Source organism: Mus caroli, unplaced genomic scaffold (genome assembly GCF_978045245.1).
Source record: "Mus caroli unplaced genomic scaffold, Mus_caroli_1 scaffold_7, whole genome shotgun sequence".
In the NCBI taxonomy this organism is placed as follows: Eukaryota; Metazoa; Chordata; class Mammalia; order Rodentia; family Muridae; genus Mus; species Mus caroli.
In genome coordinates, this window is record NW_028227262.1 from 51,182,796 (window position 1) to 51,201,839 (window position 19,044).

The window sequence follows — 19,044 nt, forward strand, 5'->3', positions numbered from 1 at the left end:
TGACTCCGCCCCTTGATGCTGGATCCCTCCCTCTCCCCAGCTATCCCCACTTAACGCATTTGTGTCTCAGTGTACACGTGATCCAGTGAGTGTAATTAGGATTGCTTCCCAGCTGCAGTGAGCTTGCTCTGGAAATGGGATGGGATTCTGGGGACTGCAATGTGCAAACATTCTCAAGGAAAAATACAGGCTCGGGTGTGTGGGACTTCTTAGATTCCCTTTTGAAACTCCTTAGAGACTTACCATTCCCGGTGGAGACCTTAAAAAGCACAAATTGTCCCAGGGCTTCTCGAGCTGAGGACGAGTTTTTATTTTTCTATTCATGTACTTATTTCGTATTTATTTTTGAGCAGTGAGCTCCCCCGTCGGATGTGTGATGCCATCTGTGGCCCGGTATATCCTGAGGTTGAATTTTGTACAAACTGACCAGGGATCCTCTTTCGAAGCTTCTGGTTCCCAGGGAGTTTTAACTGAATGCTGTTTGCCAAGGATCAAAGAAGCCTTGTTTTCCTTCTGAGCCCACAGCTGCCCTGAAACTGGCCTCACGAGGGTATCAGGGAACCTGCTTTGCTGGTGGCCAAGGCAGGCTGGCATTTTCTTGGAGACCCTCAAGTTAGGAGCAAAGAGAGTCTGGAGGCGCGTACACACTGTTGCTTTGAGGCTCTTCATCTGGTTTCAGTAGAGCCAAGAAAACACGCACAATTCTCTCGGGAGTGAGATCTAAAGGGAGATGCTGCAGGATTTTTTTCTTCCTCGTCTTCTGCTTCTATAGCTTCCCCAGAGGTGTTTATCACTGAGGTGTGGACAGCGCAAGATGCAAGACAGAGCGACCTTAAAGAGTAAAATACAGGTGTCCCGGGGCTAGGTCTAGGGGTGTGTGTGTGTGTGTATGTGTGTGTGCAAGCGCGCTGAAATGCAGCTCCCCACTAGGCTTGCAAAGAGTTGCTGGGCTTTGCCTGCGGCCCTGTGCCCTGGAGCAGCGCAGCGGGGAGTCCTCACTGGCCAGGGCTTCCCGCGCCCAGGGAGCACCCAGGGCTGGCCTGGCGGAGCTTAGGAAGCTGGCGCTGGGTGGGGGCGGGCGGGGTGACACAGCCTCCGTGCCAGTCGCAGCCGTTGGCTGGCCGGCACCCAATCCCGGGGCATGCCGCCCCAACCTGGCCAGGACACACAGTGAAAGGCGAGTTCAGTGGCAGATCTGACCCCCCCCCAACCCCCCCGGGGGCTGTCAGCTACAGCAGAGCCTGGCGAGCCCAGGATCGCGGAATCCAGGCTCCGAGGGAAAGCAGCGGCATGGCTTCGGTATTCATGTGCGGAGTGGAGGACCTGCTGTTCAGCGGCAGCCGCTTCGTGTGGAACTTGACCGTGTCCACGCTGCGGAGATGGTACACCGAGAGGCTGCGGGCTTGCCACCAGGTGCTGCGGACGTGGTGCGGGCTGCGGGATGTGTACCAGGTGAGCCCAGGAGCTGGCGCCCTGGGGCCATTGCGGGGATGCCCGGCGCACAACTGAGGGCCGGTCCACCTGTATGATTTCATAACCTCAGGCTTCCCATATCTTTGTTTTCAACTCCTCACGGGGAGCTTAGCGCTTGGGTCAAGTCAGCAGCTCTAGCTAACTGTGGCTTGATAATTTTTTTTCAGTTGGGCATGGGGGCACTTGGGAGTTATCCGCCCCCCTACCCCACCCCAAGCAGACATATATTATAACGTGATGGAAGTTCCTGCTGGCACTAGTAAAGGGGCTTATAGCCTTTGCAACACGTCGTTTGTGGAAAGCGACTTTGAGGTTGAGAGGATTATTTCTGTTTTATTTCATTTCATTTCATTGGAGGTGGCCATTTCGGAAGCTATGATTTCCCGTCATTGCTTGCTGTCAGAGCATGTCTTAGTGAATTTGTCTTCTTCCTTCTTGATTTTATTGCACTTTTCCACCAGGCAGCCCCTGCTTCCAGGGCACAGCCAGGAAAAGCTGATTCTGTGTTGCCTGGCTTTGGGACGGAAGGGCAGAGGCGGATTGGGAGCACTTTGTGGGAGGCTGACAGGCTAGGGAAGGGAAGGGTGGCTTGGCTGAGCGCTGGAATGCTTACACTTGGATTTAATCTGTCGCACAACACAGCCTCTTTATTGCTTTGCTGGCTGGCCCCATCTTGCAGGCAAAATCTGCAGCAACTTTGCCCAATGAGGAGACCATTCATCCTCTCTGGGATTGCAACTTGCCTGCATTTTTGTGAACAGTAGTAAATGTATATAAAAGTCCTCTGACTGGGTGATTGATACCTTTAAGATAAAAGAATAAAAACTGCATTGTTGAATTATGAAGATTCATACCTGGGCTTCTTTCCTGGGTATGGTTTGTTACAGTTCTCTGAATCCCTTACACATAACCTATTCCTAATAGGGCTGAACTATATCTGTCATAGAATGTCCCATATGCGACTCAAGCTTTGATTTTTGAAAAGTCATAGTCTTCCATCAACCAGATAGAATAAAAGCCAACTAAGGACAGACTACAAGAGTTCTAAGGAATGAATGTTCCCTTGCTGTTCTTGTTAATATATATATATATATGTATATATATATATATATATATATATACATATATATACATACATACACACACACACACACAAACACATTTTAACCTGTGGTTTCAGTGTTCCTGGTTTGCCTAACATATCTGTAATATGTTTGAAATAGACTTAGCAAGGCGCACTGACTGAGAGCCCTGGAGGCCCGATGGGGCTTGAGAGCATTAGGGAGCTGTGCCCATAGCCCATCTGGCCACCAGAAACTGCACTCCTGGCTTTTTGGAGTCAGACATGTGTCTATCTTTCAGTCCTTTTCTCTCTTGGGAAGTCTCTGCTCACTTTGGTTGGGAGTAAACACACCCACCCCAGCCCCATCACGTAGGGCCGCCTTTTCTTTTTAAATATTGAGGAACTTTCAAAAGGAAAGCACAAATACTGTAGCCAATCAGACAGGCTCCATGCCCAGACTCCCCATGGATTCAGTGGATTTATGGCTTACTGCTAATGCTGTTACTGAGCAATTCGGAGATGACGGTTCCAAAAACCGGAGAATCTTTGGCTTCTCTAGATGATTGGCCAGTAGTTACTCTTTTTAATTTTGAAAATGTTTTGTGTGTACGTGCTCATGATTGTGTGTCCAGAAGGGTCACTCCTCAGTAATACTGTCCACCTTAGGTTTGAGACAGGGCCTGTCATTAGCCTGGGGCTTGCTAGTTAGGTGAGGCTGGTTGGACAGCAAGCACCATGGATCTCCCTGTCCTTGCCTCCCAAGCACTGAAATTACAAATATATAGCACAAATCATCAATCATTCATCTTAAACACAACAGCAGTTTGAAAGGGTAAGCTGCTCAAATATTTTGTTCTCCCCTGTAAGGCAGGTGTTAACTGAGCATCTCTCCTCTCATCCTCCTGGTCAATACGAGCATGCAAATAATGATGGCTTTATAAGTATTGTCATAAGCAGAGAAAAAAATATGACATTTACATTAAAGGCCCCTGTACTATGGAGAACTAAGATTTAAAAAGCAAAGCTAAACAAAACAAAACAAAAAGACAATTTCCACCCTAGGAGAACTGTAGGATCCCAGGGTGAGCCAAAGACCTAGATTGCTTGATTGTTTGTGAAGATGTTTGTTTGTTTGTTTGTTTGGGCAGTTGCATGCACGAAACCCAGCGCCTTGGTGATTCTAGGGTGAACACTCTACCTCTGAGCTCCATTGCTATCTTAGAAAGATCATTAAAAAATGTTTTTTTTTTCAAGTGCTTAGCAGTAAAATGGCAGCGCAGATTATATTGACTGTGAAGCAGTAGAGAGAATGCTTTCTACCCTCCGCCCCTGAGATACAGGAGGGATGAATCCAAGCTCTTCCTGTGTCTGACCGTAGAGAAATTAGCCTTCCTATGCTTCTCTTCATCCTCTGTCAGGTGAAGACCAGAACAGCACTAATTAAAGAGGCTAGTAAGAGTTAATTGACACGCAGAATATTTAGCACACTCCCAAGAGCTTAGGACGCATCCAGTAAATAGTATCTGTTCTATCATCTAGGATTTTTTTTTCTTTAATGGTAAGAGGTCCAACTCAAAACTAGCAACAGAGTAAGAAGAGGTGACAACCACACAACTTACAACTCTCCATGTAGAGTAAACATGAGGGGCAGTTAGAAGGAGACCTGGTGCTCATTTCCCAGCCTGGGTTATGCTCACTTACTGGGATAATGCCTTTCTGATTTCTTTCCTCCTGGTGTCTGACAACTGTAGTAGTTCATTAGGCCTTCATATTAACTAAACCAGAAAGAAAGTGAATTTCATATATTTCCCTATAAAATTTCCCTGTGTGTCCTCAGGGCCGCTCATGTAGGCTCTGCCCACCCGATACCACACACCACCCCAATGGCCATGGATCACCCTAATGCCAGGTACCACCCCGATGCCATGAACTAATTGGCACAGGGAACAGGATTACTTCTCATGCATTCTCAGTGGCATGATATAGCCCAAAGGGAGCAAAAATGATTTCAGGGAGAAGTAGAAAAAGAATGATGCCTCCTCTGGCTGGGGTGCAGCTTATAAGAACACTTGCCTAGCACATGCGGGGCATTGAGTTCAGTCCTCAGTGGGCCAATAATAATAATAACAATGATAATAATACATAATACACAATATGTAATACATTAGCAAATATACAGTGTGTGGCATTAAAGCTGTCTCAGCAGGTAGAGGAGCTTGCCCCCAAGTCTGACGACCTGATTTCATGCCCCAGAACCTACATGGTACACAGAGAGAACAGACTCCTACAAGGTGTCCTCAGACCTCCCTCTGTACACCTGGCACATAGCCACCCACATGCAAACACAAATAAACAAATGGTTTATTTTGTAAAGGAGAATTAATTGATTGCTGAACAAAAACATGCATTAAAATAAAAGACTATTTTGATAATGATGAACATAAGGGTCAAGAAACACCAGATTATGGATTGGAGTGCAAACCTGTTTCTGAAAACTGAGAATGGGGTGGGGCCCACTGACCACATGTTGGCCTGAGTTAGGCAGTGTCCACTGCTCTGACACCAGGACTGGTAGCTGGTTCTATTCCCTTGGGCCTATAGCAAGGCAAAAACATGGTGGAGGACCATGGCGGCAGGGGCGAATGCTCACATCACAGTAGCCCTTCCCAAACTCTGTCAGACAAAGGAAGCAACCATGAGGAAGGGGCCACACTTGGTTATAATGCATCCATGGACTGAGGCAATGGTTCCACTAGTGAGAGAAATTGTTCTACAAGCATGAGGAAGCTGAGTTCAAATACTCAGAACCTATGGAAGAAACTGGGCGTGGCCATGTGTACCTTTGGGTAGTTGGGACTGGAAGATTGCTGGGGCTTGCTGGCTGCAATCCTATTTTCAGGTTCAATGAGAGATTCTGTTTCAAGGCAATAAGGAATAGAGTCATAGAGCAGGACACGCAAAGTCCTCAGGCACACACACACACACACACACACTTTAAAACGCAACCAGCCAAGTCTCCTATATCATGAGAATCTCAAATCTAGCATTCTCTCAATAAAGTTATTCTTCAAGGTCAGTTCAAAGTTAAAGACACAAATAACTTTCAAAGTTTTTGTTTTTGTTGTTGCTGCTGCTACAGTTGTTTGAATTGAGTGTGGAGCTCATGGTGAGAATGCCAGTGTTGCTATCCTAGAATTAGAAATTCTAAACCATGCAGAAGGACGTGCTTCCATTTGGCTCAGTTTGCTGCTGTATGAGCTGGGTGCACACCAGAGTCACAGGTGATACTGAACCCATATTTTCTTATCATCTTGTTGATTTTTTTAAAGGCATCATTTGTCTTGCTTCTAGTCTCAATAGTCTTGTTTGTGAAGAAACCCAATGCTGAATCACTCTAGAGAGATCAGGGTGGGGCAGGAGATATCCATTACCTGAAATATCTGGCAGGCCCCTAGAGTGTTTTGTTTATTCATATACTACACTTGAAAGACGATCCTTCACCTATTCATAAAGTATTTGGCCAGGACTTTATTGCCTGACTGGCAAAGCTGGGAAGGCACAATTTCTTTGGAATTGAACACTTCCTCCACTTCTAGATGTTGGAACAGCAAGTGATTTAATTTGCCAACAAACTATGAATAATGAAGGTATTTACTTACTATAGGGCGTTTTTGTAGTAATGTAACTAAATATAAAGCAGGAGGAGAGAGGGCAGAGACTGTTTGACAAAGACCCACTCACTGTATAAAGGAAGACTTGAGTTTGGTTAGGTACCAGATGAAGAGAACTCACCTTTAATTTAATTTAGGCAAAATTCTCAAAGCTCATTTTTAGCCACTTGCCTGTCTTTCTTATACCTCTCCTGGATAGGATGCAATGTGGTAATTAATTATCTAAGTCATGTGAGTTCGAAGGTGATGAGGGAGTATTGTTGACAAAGGTTTAGCTCCTTTTCCTTTTTGTGAAGTGGGACACGCTCTAACAAAGCCCTCAGTTTGTTACTTGGGGTCAGATTTTTTTCTCCTCGCCACAGTCCCCAAGGTAGAATTTCCTCCAGACCTTGAATGGAATCATCAATGGGAACAGAATCTGGGGTATTTAAGTGACTAGAAGAGGCTGGGTCAGCTCCTCTGGGACAGGCAACTGGCACAGAAGATGGGGCACGGCGTTCAAGGACTTGGAGAGTGTTCAGGTTCGACTTGACCTTGTACAAATGACTTCCCCTCTCTGGACCTCACTTCCTCCTGGGTAACAAGGAAGCACTCACATTATAACTACAGTAGAGATCAAATGGGGAACTTATGATATATATTCATAAAGCACTTAACACTTCACAGGCATAAGAAAATGCTTAATAAAAGCCAGCTCTTGGTTATATAAAGCTCTTAACATTGAACTCAACATGTCTGTGATAAAAGGTCATTGACAGCCAGGCAGTGGTAGCACACGCCTTTAATCCCAGCACTTGGGAAGCAGAGGCAGGGGGATTTCTGAGTTCAAGGCCAGCCTGGTCTACAGAGTGAGTTCCAGGACAGCCAGGGCTACACAGAGAAACCATGTCTTGGAAAACGAAATAAAGAAGGAAGGAAGGAAGGAAGGAAGGAAGGAAGGAAGGAAGGAAGGAAGGAAGGGAGGGAGGGAGGGAGAGAGGGAGAGAGAGAGAGAGAGAGAGAGAGAGAGAGAGAGAGAGAGAGAGAGAGAGAGAGAGAAAGAAGTGTCACTGACAGTATTGCTATTGGTTTTATACCTGAGACAAGCTGTGTAGAAATTAAGTCCCCATCTTCAGTGGGTAAATGATCATTAAAAAAGAAGACAAGAATCTCTTTGGCATTGTGTATGGGCGAGATGTAGGCTATTTGAAGCATTCTCTTCCAGAAGTCTGATATTCTCTCTTAGGTTCATATATAAATCTAGGAAGCCATGAGCATCTGGTTGTCAGGTTTCTGAGTTCACCTTTCACTATGCTGAGCTAGACTGGTTGAGCCATGTGTATCAATAACTTAATTGAAAACAGCCACTCCCACCCCTCACCCAAGACAATTCCGCACCAAACACTTGCTCTCTGTCATTTCAAGGCGCATGCACTTTGCTTGCTCTGGACCCATTGTTTGACATTCTGGAAGCTTGTCTGCCTCCTGCTTTTATAAATAAAGATTTATTGTCCCAGGACCATGTATGCATCTATGGCTACTTTGTTCCTCCTGGGAGGATGGTTATCCAAGACTCAGTTACTTAGAGTTGAGTGATTGGTGTAAATCTGAAAAAAAAAAAATACCATCTTCCCCTTTACATAAAACATCTGCCATTTTAAATTTGGAATTTTAAAAAGGAGTGGGGTTTTTTTTTGTTTGTTTGTTTTGTTTGTTTATTTGTCTTTTTTTGTTTTGTTTTAGAAATGTTAAAGGAAGAAAAGTCCACAGTTCTATCACAGAACAACACAGTTTGAAACCTAAGGGCTGGGGAGATAGCTGACTGGGTAGAGCCCTGGCTACACACACATGAAGAGCCAGGTTTGAATGTTCAGCACTCACGCAAAAAACTTAGCATAGCAGTGCATAATTGTAAGCTCAGCCTTGGAAGTCACAGCTCATTGGTCAGCCAGAAAACCTGACCAAAATGACAAACTTTGGTTCAGTGAGAGACCCTGACACAAGGAAATAAGGAAAGGCAATAGAAGAAGACACCCAGTCCTCTCTGATCATCTCCCCCAACACACAGGCACCACGCACCCCCAACTGCAGAACTCCTGCCAGTGGAGGGGGGACCCTAAGATTTTAATTAAGAAATGTTCAAGGCAAGTGCTGAACTTCTACTCAGTTCTTTGTTCTACACATAATGGCTGATATTTCTGGTGATTCATTAATTTGATTTGCCTGTTCATTCACAGCTGAAATAATTAACAATTGCTCACTAAGTTACCAGTTGCCACACCAACAGTTAACAGCAGGCATTTCCCTGCCCTCCATAAATGTAGTGTTAAGTAGGGGAGACTGTTAAGAAAACAATCCTCTAGAGAAAGGCCTGGCTTTCAGGCAATGCTCAGAGAACAGACAAGGGTAATCATGACAGGCAGACAACAGGAGGGCTTCCTGGAGGAGGTAGTTCCTTTGAAGGACAAGTTCAGTTCTGCGGGTAAAGGCAGAAAGCAGGGCATTCCATGCACAGGTGATTGTAAAAACAAAACAAACAAACAAACGAGTTTTTTCTTCGGAGCTTGATGAGCTGAAAGAGTGACAGAGCAACTTCAATAGAGAGTAACGCCTGCCCTCAAATGATCCTGTACTTTTGACATGTTCCTCCAGACTTTTAGGAGAGGGAGAGCTTGGCTTAGAACTATTGCTGGCAGTGGTGAGACCGGTATATTTTGAGAGCGTAATAGTGGAGGCCAGAAGGGAAGGGAACCAAGGTGGTAGTGCCTGCAATATTGGTGCATCACTCAGAATAGAGCTTAAGTCCCAGCACCCAGGTGATGGCTCACAACTGTCTAGAACCCCAGTTCCAGGGGATCCGATGTCCCATTCTGAGCTCTGTGGGCACTGCACACAAGCAGTGGTGACAATAAGCTGCCCTAGGGACATACAGAAGATTCAGACTTCCCCATGATAGCTAGCCAGTCACATGGTGGCAAACACGGTTCACAGATTCTCACAGTCATGCCAGTTACCTGGATGGAGAGAGAAGTGCTTTTGGGAGGGGGCGGGGAGGTTGGTCATTTAGTACTTGGCCTCCAAGGAGCTTCTCACAGATCACTGGTGAGAACAAGGCAGTAACAGACCCAACTCACCACACACAGGAGCCAGGCCGCAGCGTAGACGCTGGTGCAGAGTGTGTTGCTTAGCAATCAGATTGAACTGGGGTTAATAAGCAGGAAGGTTATTAGCAGGCCTGGGAGGATTGTTCCCAGTGTAAGAGACTAGGAAGTGAGCAGAGTTAAGCAAAGAGAGAAGTTTAGTTACAGTTCACGGTTACTAAAGCCACAAGTGACCTCACGGGTCACTCTGAAGCCTAGAGCTCTCCCTAGCTGGACCAGAAACACTGGCTTTTCTCTCGAGCCCCATGGTGGCCCTTGAAATGCTAGGCTGACCTTGAAAGAGGCAACGCTCTTTAAAGGAAGGGCGGGAGCTGAAGCTGTTAGGTCACAATGCTCTCGGCAGCTGTGGAGGATTGGCCTGGCAATACATCATAACATCGTCTACAAATACCTCCCAGCAGGTGCTGGACGGAGGCCGGACCTAAATCAGGGTCAGCAGGAAGGAAGTTAAGGGTGAAGTCCACATGGTCAGGAGGATGCTGAATTCAGCTATTAAAAATTACACAACCAGGGCTGGAGAAATGGCTCAGCAGTTAAGAACACGGGCTGCTCTTCTGAACCCAAGTTCAATTCCCAGCACCCACGTGGCAGCTCACAACTGTCTATAACTCCAGTTCCTGGAGATCTGACACCCTCACACACACACACACACACACACACACACACACGACATGCAGACAAAACACCATCGAACATAAGATAAGAATAAACAAAAGTCATTTTTTAAATGTTTTTAAAACATTGCACGACCTTCAGAGTGGCCACTTGACAGGTACCTACCCTCTGCTGAAGAGACTATACAGTCATGGAATCAAGTCATAGTTTACTACTACTACTACTACTACTACTACTACTACTACTACTACTACTAATGCTAACTTCCACCTAGCAGCGGGGAACTAAGACAGCCATTTATCCTCACCCTGAAAAGCACGGAGAAGCAGAATGACCGTTAGTTTCGGAGACCCCCTTACATAACATAAATACACTTCTCAAAAAGTCCTATTATTTCAGGTCAACAAGTTTAGTCTCATGGTCTTTAAAATCCATTTGTGGACTTTCTCCATGGAGCTCGGCAAACAGGAGGTTAAGATCGGACTCTCCTGCCATTTCAAACGAGTGTTTGTTTTTCTTTTTCCATCTTGCGGGATAAAAAAAAAAAGTTCCTGCTCATCTCCTGCTTAGGTTATTCTGAACATTATATTTTGGTGTTCTGACTGGCTGTTGGGAAAGAGCTTGCGTGTCTCAAATAAGGAATAGGATCTGTTGTTCTAAATTATATAAGCAAGACCATATGAATTACAGAATGGAAAGAAGGCAAAATTTAAGCCTCTGTGGAAAGAAAAACAGTGACCATTCCCTCGCTATGTCCCCGGCATTGCGTGTGTGCTTGTTCATGTCTTCATTTTGAAATAGACCCTACTATGAAAGAGGCAGGTAGATATGGCAAGCTCTCTGGGCTCATTGTCTCCTAATATCCCAACTGGTTTTAGTCAGGTGAATCTTGTGTTTAGGTAGAGTTTTTGCTTAAGGGCTGTTCTCCCTTTGTCTCGGGCTTTCACTGAGCCTTACCATCTGAATTTGACTATACTACGAGGTATTGAGTTGTGTGTGAGCAAGGCCTACTCTATGCTAAGCCACCTCACACAAACAATGTTAGCATTCAGGAGGCAAGAAAAACGATCTTAGAGAGCCAAGTGGTTCCACACACCTGGAATCTGAGCTCGTGGGAGACTGAGGCAGGAGAATCATGAACTGTCTTTTTTTTTCTGTTTTTGTTTTAAAGTAGCCTGGGCTATATTATGACTTCCTGTGAAAGGGGGGGGAGAATACAAAAGCATATAGATGGATATTTACAACTCTGTTTTAAGGGAGATTATTGGTCTCAAACATTTTTTGTGGTGTAATACAGTTACAGAGTTAGATGAAGCCTAATTTGTACCTCCCCCTTTCCCTAGAAATAGTCCCACCTAGTAGAATGCCTCTCAGCATTTGCAAGGTCCTGGGTTCAATTCCCAGTGAAGAGAAAGCTTGTATCTATAATCCCTGCACCCAGGAGTCAAAGGAAGGAGGATCACAATGAGTTGAAGGGTATTGGGTTACACAATGAGAAATTATATCCACAGAAAGAGTTTTACCCAGACATTGACAGGCAACATAATTTTGTCCCCTTTGCTTTTATTTATAAGTGACACATACTATTGATACTTTGTCATATCTTTGTCAAACATGTTTATGAGCATCATTAATCGCCTGTATTTTTCTCTCAGCCTACTTTTGGAATACATCTCTAAGTTCCATTAGCTCCAGACTCCACTGAAGAATATGCCCATCTCTTGTTAAGGGACATTGAGACCTTCACAGATTTTCAGTATTCTAAAGAATTTCAGTAAAAGTTAGTTGTAGTGACAAATTTGGAATTTTGTTTTCTTTTTTAAAAAACCACACAGAATAAGAATATGTTCTCATTTTAATCCTAGGTGTGGAATATGGGCTGCTTCAGATCGTCCACAGTAGCTATGATTTGCCTTGTGTGCTAGCAGGGGTGTGATTTTGTCTTCTGTAGATAGATTCTGAGAGCATGTGAATTTGGAATTCTGGGGACTTATCAGAGGGTATATACATGCTAGGGCCCTGAGAGGTTGTGTGGATTGTTGGTTGTTGGTGGTGGTTTGTTAAGTAGTCATGTGCAAAGAAGAAACAAGAAGAAAAAAAATAAGATTTCCTGATGGTGAAGATCAAACTTGCCCCCAAGGAACTTGACACCCCTAATCAGAAGGAGATAGTCTAATGATAACGTGACTCCCTTTCCAAACCCGACTTTATTCAGGGATCTCTTTCCTTTTCCATCTATCCTTTTTTTCTGCTTTATATAGACTAGGGAGTTGAAAGGGTGGAAGAAAAAGGGTGGAGAAGGGTAGAAGAAAGAAGAACCCACAAAGTAGCCAGAGTCCAGCGACAGTGTGTGTTTCATCATGACTTACAAAAGGAGCTTCTCTGTGGTATGTGTAGAACACACGTATCACTGGACCCTCCTGCCTTACTGCATGAGGTGCCCATCTTTGGCCCAGCGTGATGGTGTCAAAAATCATTTCACTGGTTTTATGACTGTATTAGCCAATAGATGATAATTTTCCAAACAACTCATCATGAAGCCTCAGGTTACCAACTCACTTCTTCAGCTACTGAAATGTAAATAAGCTATCATAATCTGATTGGTCGAATCAGATCCATCAGTGTCTTCTTATTCATCCATTCAGCATGAAATGGAAGGAAAGCTTAAAAAGTGATAATGTAGAGACTTGGGCTTCAAGAGTTCAAATTCTGAGCTTGGGAATAGATCAGTCAGTAAGGTGCTTCCTTGAAAGCTCAAGGAACTGGGTAAAATTCCATATTTTTGTAAAATCCGTATTTTTGTAAAAACAGAAATAAAGAAAGGAAGAAAGAAAGAGAGAGAGAGGGGGGAAGAGAAGGGAAGGGAAGGGAAGGGAAGGGAAGGGAAGGGAAGGGAAGGGAAGGGAAGGGAAGGGAAGGGAAGGGAAGGGAAGGGAAGGGAAGGGAAGGGAAGGGAAGGGAAGGGAAGGGAAGGGAAGGGAAGGGAAGGAGCAGAGCTTTAGTATCATGGCATGTGCTTGTAATCTCAGCACTGGGCAGGCAGGGAGAGGTGAGCTAGAGATCCTATCTAGCAGTGAGCTGTACACCAGTGAGAAACCGTCAGTCGAAAGTCAAGGTCGAGTGTACCCAAGTAAGGTTGTCCTCTGGCCTTTACACATGTGTACGTGCACACGTGATGTTTGTTAGCCATGCTAAGGTGTCTAAAGCCCAGCCTTTCTCTGCTGTAAATGTGGGCAATGATAGTCTCTCTCCCCCACCCCACCCCACCCCACCCCCGGAAGAGCTGGTTTTCTGAGATTATTGTAAAAATTTAAGGCACAACTAGTTAAAAACATTGTTACTCTTTTTATGGTTAGATAAGTAGGTAATAGATGGAGGATCGACAGATGGATGGGTAGTTGTAAGTTATATGGCACTGGTTGGCTGGACAATAAATAGATGATGGATGATGGATGGATGGATTATAGATGGATGCATGTTGAATAATTGTCTTCAGATATTCATGACTCTCAATATTTATGCATAGTATAACTTTTAGAGCTTCTAAAATATACAGAAGCCTTGTCCCTCTTTCTCCCCTTACGCCAAGTGAAAACTTAACAGTCAGTCTTTATAAGCACTGAAAAGGGGGTGATTGACAGCTGTCTGGGAACATCAGGACCACATCATTTGATGGCTCAGCTTTATGTTAGGTTGCTTGAGTCCTGATGCTGATGCTGCCCTGTTTCGTTCAAGGAAGGTAATATACCTACAACTCATTGTTGTACTTTATCTCTAAATGGAGCCATTAAACTCCATTTTTCCCAGGCCTGAACCTAACTCCAGAGGACGATAGACCCTAGATTCCCACTTGTAACCAGTCTGGCCACTGTTGCTTGTCATCTCTCTGGGTAAACTATACCACACTGCCCTTAGGTAGTGGCCAGCAAATATTTTTTTTTACAGAAATTATTTTGTCTCATTAAAATGCAATGCAATATTCGTTATCTAAGTGAGGGTAGGACCTTTACTTAAAAAGGAAGGCTAGAGAGATGGCTCATGCTTGAGCACTAGCTGTATAAACCTGGTGGCCTGAGTTTGATCCTTGGAACCCACGTAGCATAGGAAGGAGACAGCAAGATCCCTGGCTGTTTTGGAATGTTCACCCAGTGTGATGGGAAGCCATTGAAAGTGTAGACAATGGAGGTTGATGAGATGGCTTAGTCAGTGAAGTGTTCACCTTGAAGGCACAAGTGGAGGCTCCAGCACCTGAGCCAGGGCTCCAGAACCTACATTGAAACAAAATAGCAACAGCAGCAGCAAGGCAGGCATAGAGTATAATCCCAGAACTGGGGAGGCGAACACAAGCATATCGCTGATGCTCATTGGCCAGCCAGCCTAGCCTACTTAGCAAGTCCAGGCCAATGAGAGACCCTGTCTTAGCAAAACAACATGGGCAGTATCTGAGAATAACAGCTTGGCCATGTTTTTCTGCCTTTCATGTGTGTATTCAGATATGCATGCACACACACATATACACACAGTGTAGAAATTACATTTTCCTTAATTCAGCAAATACTTACCAAGAACCCACTATACCTCAACTGGAGTCTAAACTGTGGACACACAACAGTAAAGAGGAAAAGTACCTGCCCTCACAGAGCTTGCTTTCTAGTTGGTTGGCCTTTTCTGATAAAATTCGGGTGTATTTTGAGCTGCCTGTACTCCTTGACTGACTTTTTAATCTTAAACTCGCTACCTACATTGCAGCACCTGGTCTCTTCCCCTACACCCGCTCCCCCCTAGAAGATGGCAGCCGCATCCTTCCAGCGGAACTTCTCTTCCACAGTCCCACCACATACCTACCTGGCTCCGCCTTCACAGTGAACACCAACCTTCCCCTCCTTCAACCCCACTGCTCTGTGCCAGCTTCCCTTCTCACCCCTTCCTGTCTCAGATGGACCTGTGCAGCACCTTCCTGATGGGTCTCTCCTGACAGTCTCTCCCTATAGCCTGTTCCCAACCTTGCCACCAGAGAGGCCATTTCAGAGTAGTTCAGAACAAGCCACTGTCCTGCCCAGCCACTGTCCTGCCCAGCCAGACACTAAGAAATAGTTTTACCTTTATTATCCTGCAAGGACTCCTATGATGAGCACCTCCATGACGGTCTTCCCGACTCCACCCAAGGCCCAGCCAACACACCCACCTCTGAGCCTTATCCCTAATGCTGTCCCATCTGCCTCTCAATGATACTGTCTTGCCATCCCCAGTACAACTTCCAAGCCTTCACTCCGTGTAGTGTTCTCTTCCTACAAGCTCAATCCCCCCACCTCACCGCCCCCCCAGCAGTGCACAATGCTCTTCTGCCTTCATTTCCTGCAGGGTTATCTTTAGATGTCCTCTACCCAGAATACAACCCATTGCTATTGACATTCCCATACCCACAATATTTTTCTCTATGACTGTTAGCATCTCTGTCTTTATGAGTCTACAGATGTGCTTATTTGTACCTTCCTGGCTGGACACTAGTGGGAGGGAGGGAGGGAGGGAGGGAGGGAGGGAGGGAGGGAGGGAGGGAGGGAGGGAGGGAGGAAGGGAACTACAACCTTGCTGTCCTCTGGAACAGTGCTCACACCTGGTGTGAGCTCCAGAAAGTAATTGTCTGATGAGCCTGTGGGTGTGCTTGCTGAACACATTGGTGGCTCTAGGGTGGAGCAGGTAGGAGGCCGTTTGTGATGACCAGCTCCAGCAGAGTTCCTGCAGCTCTGTCTGGTGGAGGGAGCGTTGCTTGTATTTTGGAAAACTATGGAAGGCTCATTCTGGAAGAATGCCTTCTGGATTGATATTTGCATGTGTGTTTAAACTCTTTCCTTATTGAAAATAATGAGTCAGTGCAAAGTGCTACAGAGTACACTTGTGTGGCTCGTCTGAGGATCATGTCATGAGAGGTATGTGTTAGGGACAGAGTAGACAGGAAAGTAGACACACCCAGGGGCCGTTTTGAAACTTACCCATGACCAGAAGCCTCTGTGCCCACCCCAAGGCAGGAGGCTGGCATCCCTGCAGCCCTCACTGCGTGCCAAGTGATTGTCATTTCCTGCCGGGGCCCGTGGTTGGGCTCTGGAAGGTATCCTGCTTTTCCTGGCAGATGTTGACAGCTCCATTCACTTTCTTTCTTGATGCCTTTTACCATTTGCCAGGCATTGCTTATCCATCAGCCCCTCTTCTCCCCTTTCTTATCCACTAAAGTTTAAGGTAGTGGAACCTGTTTTTGTTTGATTTTCTTGGGTTTCTTAGGAGTAAAAAGCAAAAGTACGTCTCTCTCTTTCCCTATCTCTCTGTCCCTGTGTGTCTCTCTGTGTCTCAGTCTCTCTCCCACTCCCAACCCTTTCATTCCCAGCCTTTCTTAGTGTTTAACTTAAAATGTGCTTTGCCTTCCTCTTGGCTGTGTGCAGGTGTTTTCTAATTCTGCAAGCACAGAGAGTATAAAGAGACTCCAACCCCAGAAGTTACTGTTAAATCATCAACCTCAAATAATCACAGAATCATAATCTCAGGAACAAATAAAATGTTAGGTGTTTTGCAAATATTTACTAAAGAGAGGAATACTTTATTTTTAATAAATAAGCTAATTCCAGTGCTCTCTGGATTCTTAGCCTTGACCTCCTGTGATATTCATGGGCACTTTCTCCTGTAGGGTTTGTATATATTAAACTTTCAAGGCAACGATGTCAAAAATAGATCCAGCCAAGCTCATAAATGTTGGCTGTTAAATTTATTTTGGAAATATATATATTTTAGTGAAGGCACCTTTCTTTAATAAACTCCAGAAGCCAATATTTTGAGAGGCTATTTCTGGAGTCTAGACAGTGGCCTTTGTCTCTTAGTTGGTCCTTCCAGTGTGATTTTTTTTTCAAGATCATATAAATAACAGCAAAGGTTTGCCACACTATAACCTGGATAATGTATATTTTAAATAAATCATATTTCATTGTGTATTGTCTTACTTTGTCTCTTTCCTTTTATATTTTTTTACTCTCAACCAATAGGAGATTTTACATGTATAAATAAACTGTTCATGTCTATAATCTACATGTATGTTAAATAAGTATTTATACATGTGTGCATGTGTGTGCTGTGTTGGTTTGATTCCCACTACTACCCAATGTCCTACATAAACAACTTAAGAGAGGAAGGAATTACTTTGGCTCACTGCTCAAGTCCATTGTGGTAGGAAGGTCTGGTGGATAGAACAGTTTGTTTCCTGGCAACCAGGAAACAGAGAACATGCCTGGGGCAGGTGAGTTTCTCCTATTCCCTGTGGATTTTACTCTGGGCCCCCAGCCTCTGGATACTGCCTCCTACATTTATCATTGGTCTTCCTCCTTGAACAAAGCCTCTCTGGAAATGCCCTTACACACACACACACACACACACACACACACACACACACACACACACTGGCATATACCTCACCAGTCTCCTAGGTTCTTCTCTATGCAGTCGAGCTGACAGTCAGGATCAACCGTCATATACAGACAGGTGCATGTGTAAACCCATGTGCCGAGGCCATCACTGTGCATAGAGGTTGCTTTCTTATCCTTGGTCAACATCACTTCTAAACTTATAGCCCAACTGAAATAATCTACCACCGAAGTGGTTAGAGTCCATTGCAGGGATATTCTTTAGGAAATGCCTATCAAATTCACAGAAGTTCAGCAAAGTGACAATTTGATGAGGGGCATCCACATCCACTGTTTAAAGCATATGTAGGGTGGGGGAAATAAGAAGATATAAGAAGAAGAAGAGCGGAGGACTTGCGGGGTGCTGAACCCCGTACTAGCTTGGCTGATCTACTAGTCTGTGAACCTGGAACATAATGGTGACTGAATTTCAGGTGCCAAGGCAGAGAGCCAGCTACTAAACACATAGCATGGCAGGTGGGTTGACCTTTAGCCTACCCCTGCGTGAGATCAAGATAGGCAGTCACAGACCTGAGGGACCTGCAAGGAAAAAGAGAGGAATCAGCATGGGGCCACACAACACAGTGCCTTCCTCAGTGATGGGTGGCTTCCTTACGTGCAGGACCTAAATGACACCAGTCTGTTCTGATAGACCTTTCAATAATATGAACATCATCTGTTTCCTTTAAGCAATAGTCACACATCTTGTGGGAGCCAAGGCTGATAGACAGCATGCTTTCAGCCCTGTGCCTCGTTCCTTACTCCATTTATTACCCAGAGTTCACGGCTAACCAACCCCTTGGAGACCAGTGTGCTCTTCTAGTATGTGGCTGCAAGATCTCAAAATACTGTTGCCAAGTAAGGTGTGTGCAGGTGCAAACCTGTCCTCCCAGCAGTAGGGAGACTTGGATGGGAGGGTCAGGAATTTGATGTCAGCCTGGAATATCTGGTGAATTCCAGGCCAGTGTACCCATAAAGGCATACGACTTCAAACAGAACACGGGTTGGATGTGTCTCAATGTTACAGTTACTCATCTAGCACACACGAGCCCCTGGGTTTGACCCCTAGCATACTCAGACAAACGTTGTTGAATTTAAATGGGAGGAGACAAATGACTACTTAGAGTGATGTCCTAACGTGACCCAAAGTTCTACCTTACAAAATAAAAAAAATAGAGCAGGAAAAGCATTCTGGAAATGAGAGTCTCTCTTCTCTCATGTAGGTGAAATTACCTAAGATGGCGACTAATGGAGATATTTCTGAGAAGAAAAAATATATATTTAGTTTGATAAATTCTATCTTTTTGTAGGACCATTTACTTGTATGCAACCAAATGTAAGGTATATCACTCTTGACCAGATATTTATTTGGGTGCAGGTTGTTATTGTCCCATTATTAGCAAACCAGTAGGTTAAGTGACAGCCCTCTTGTGTGATGATTAGCTTGACACAGTGTAGAATCATTTGTGTCAATAAAGGATTGTCTAGATCAGTTTGGTAAATGGACATGCCTTTGGATGGGATTATCTTGACATTTATGCTCTTTTGAAAACCAGAGAATTGTCATTAAAGTAACATAGACTCACCAGTTTAATTGTTAAAGGCACACATGACTTAGAGGATCAAAGTTCAACAATATT

General features: G+C 44.7%; 1 protein-coding gene across 3 annotated transcripts in view; it reads left to right on the top strand.

The window, feature by feature from the left end:
- Nucleotides 1-19,044, top strand: part of Frmd4b (FERM domain containing 4B) — a 246,580-nt gene that overhangs the window by 38,392 nt on the left and 189,144 nt on the right. For 2 of the 3 annotated variants that reach the window (XM_085840236.1, XM_085840232.1), the window contains exon 1: nt 942-1,452. The exons of the other annotated variant lie outside the window; for it this stretch is intronic. In XM_085840236.1, coding sequence (XP_085696362.1) covers nt 1,291-1,452 — 162 coding nt within the window. In that variant the 5' untranslated portion in view covers nt 942-1,290. Of the gene's footprint in view, nt 1-941; nt 1,453-19,044 lie in introns of those variants that run through there. 3 annotated transcript variants of the gene reach the window in all.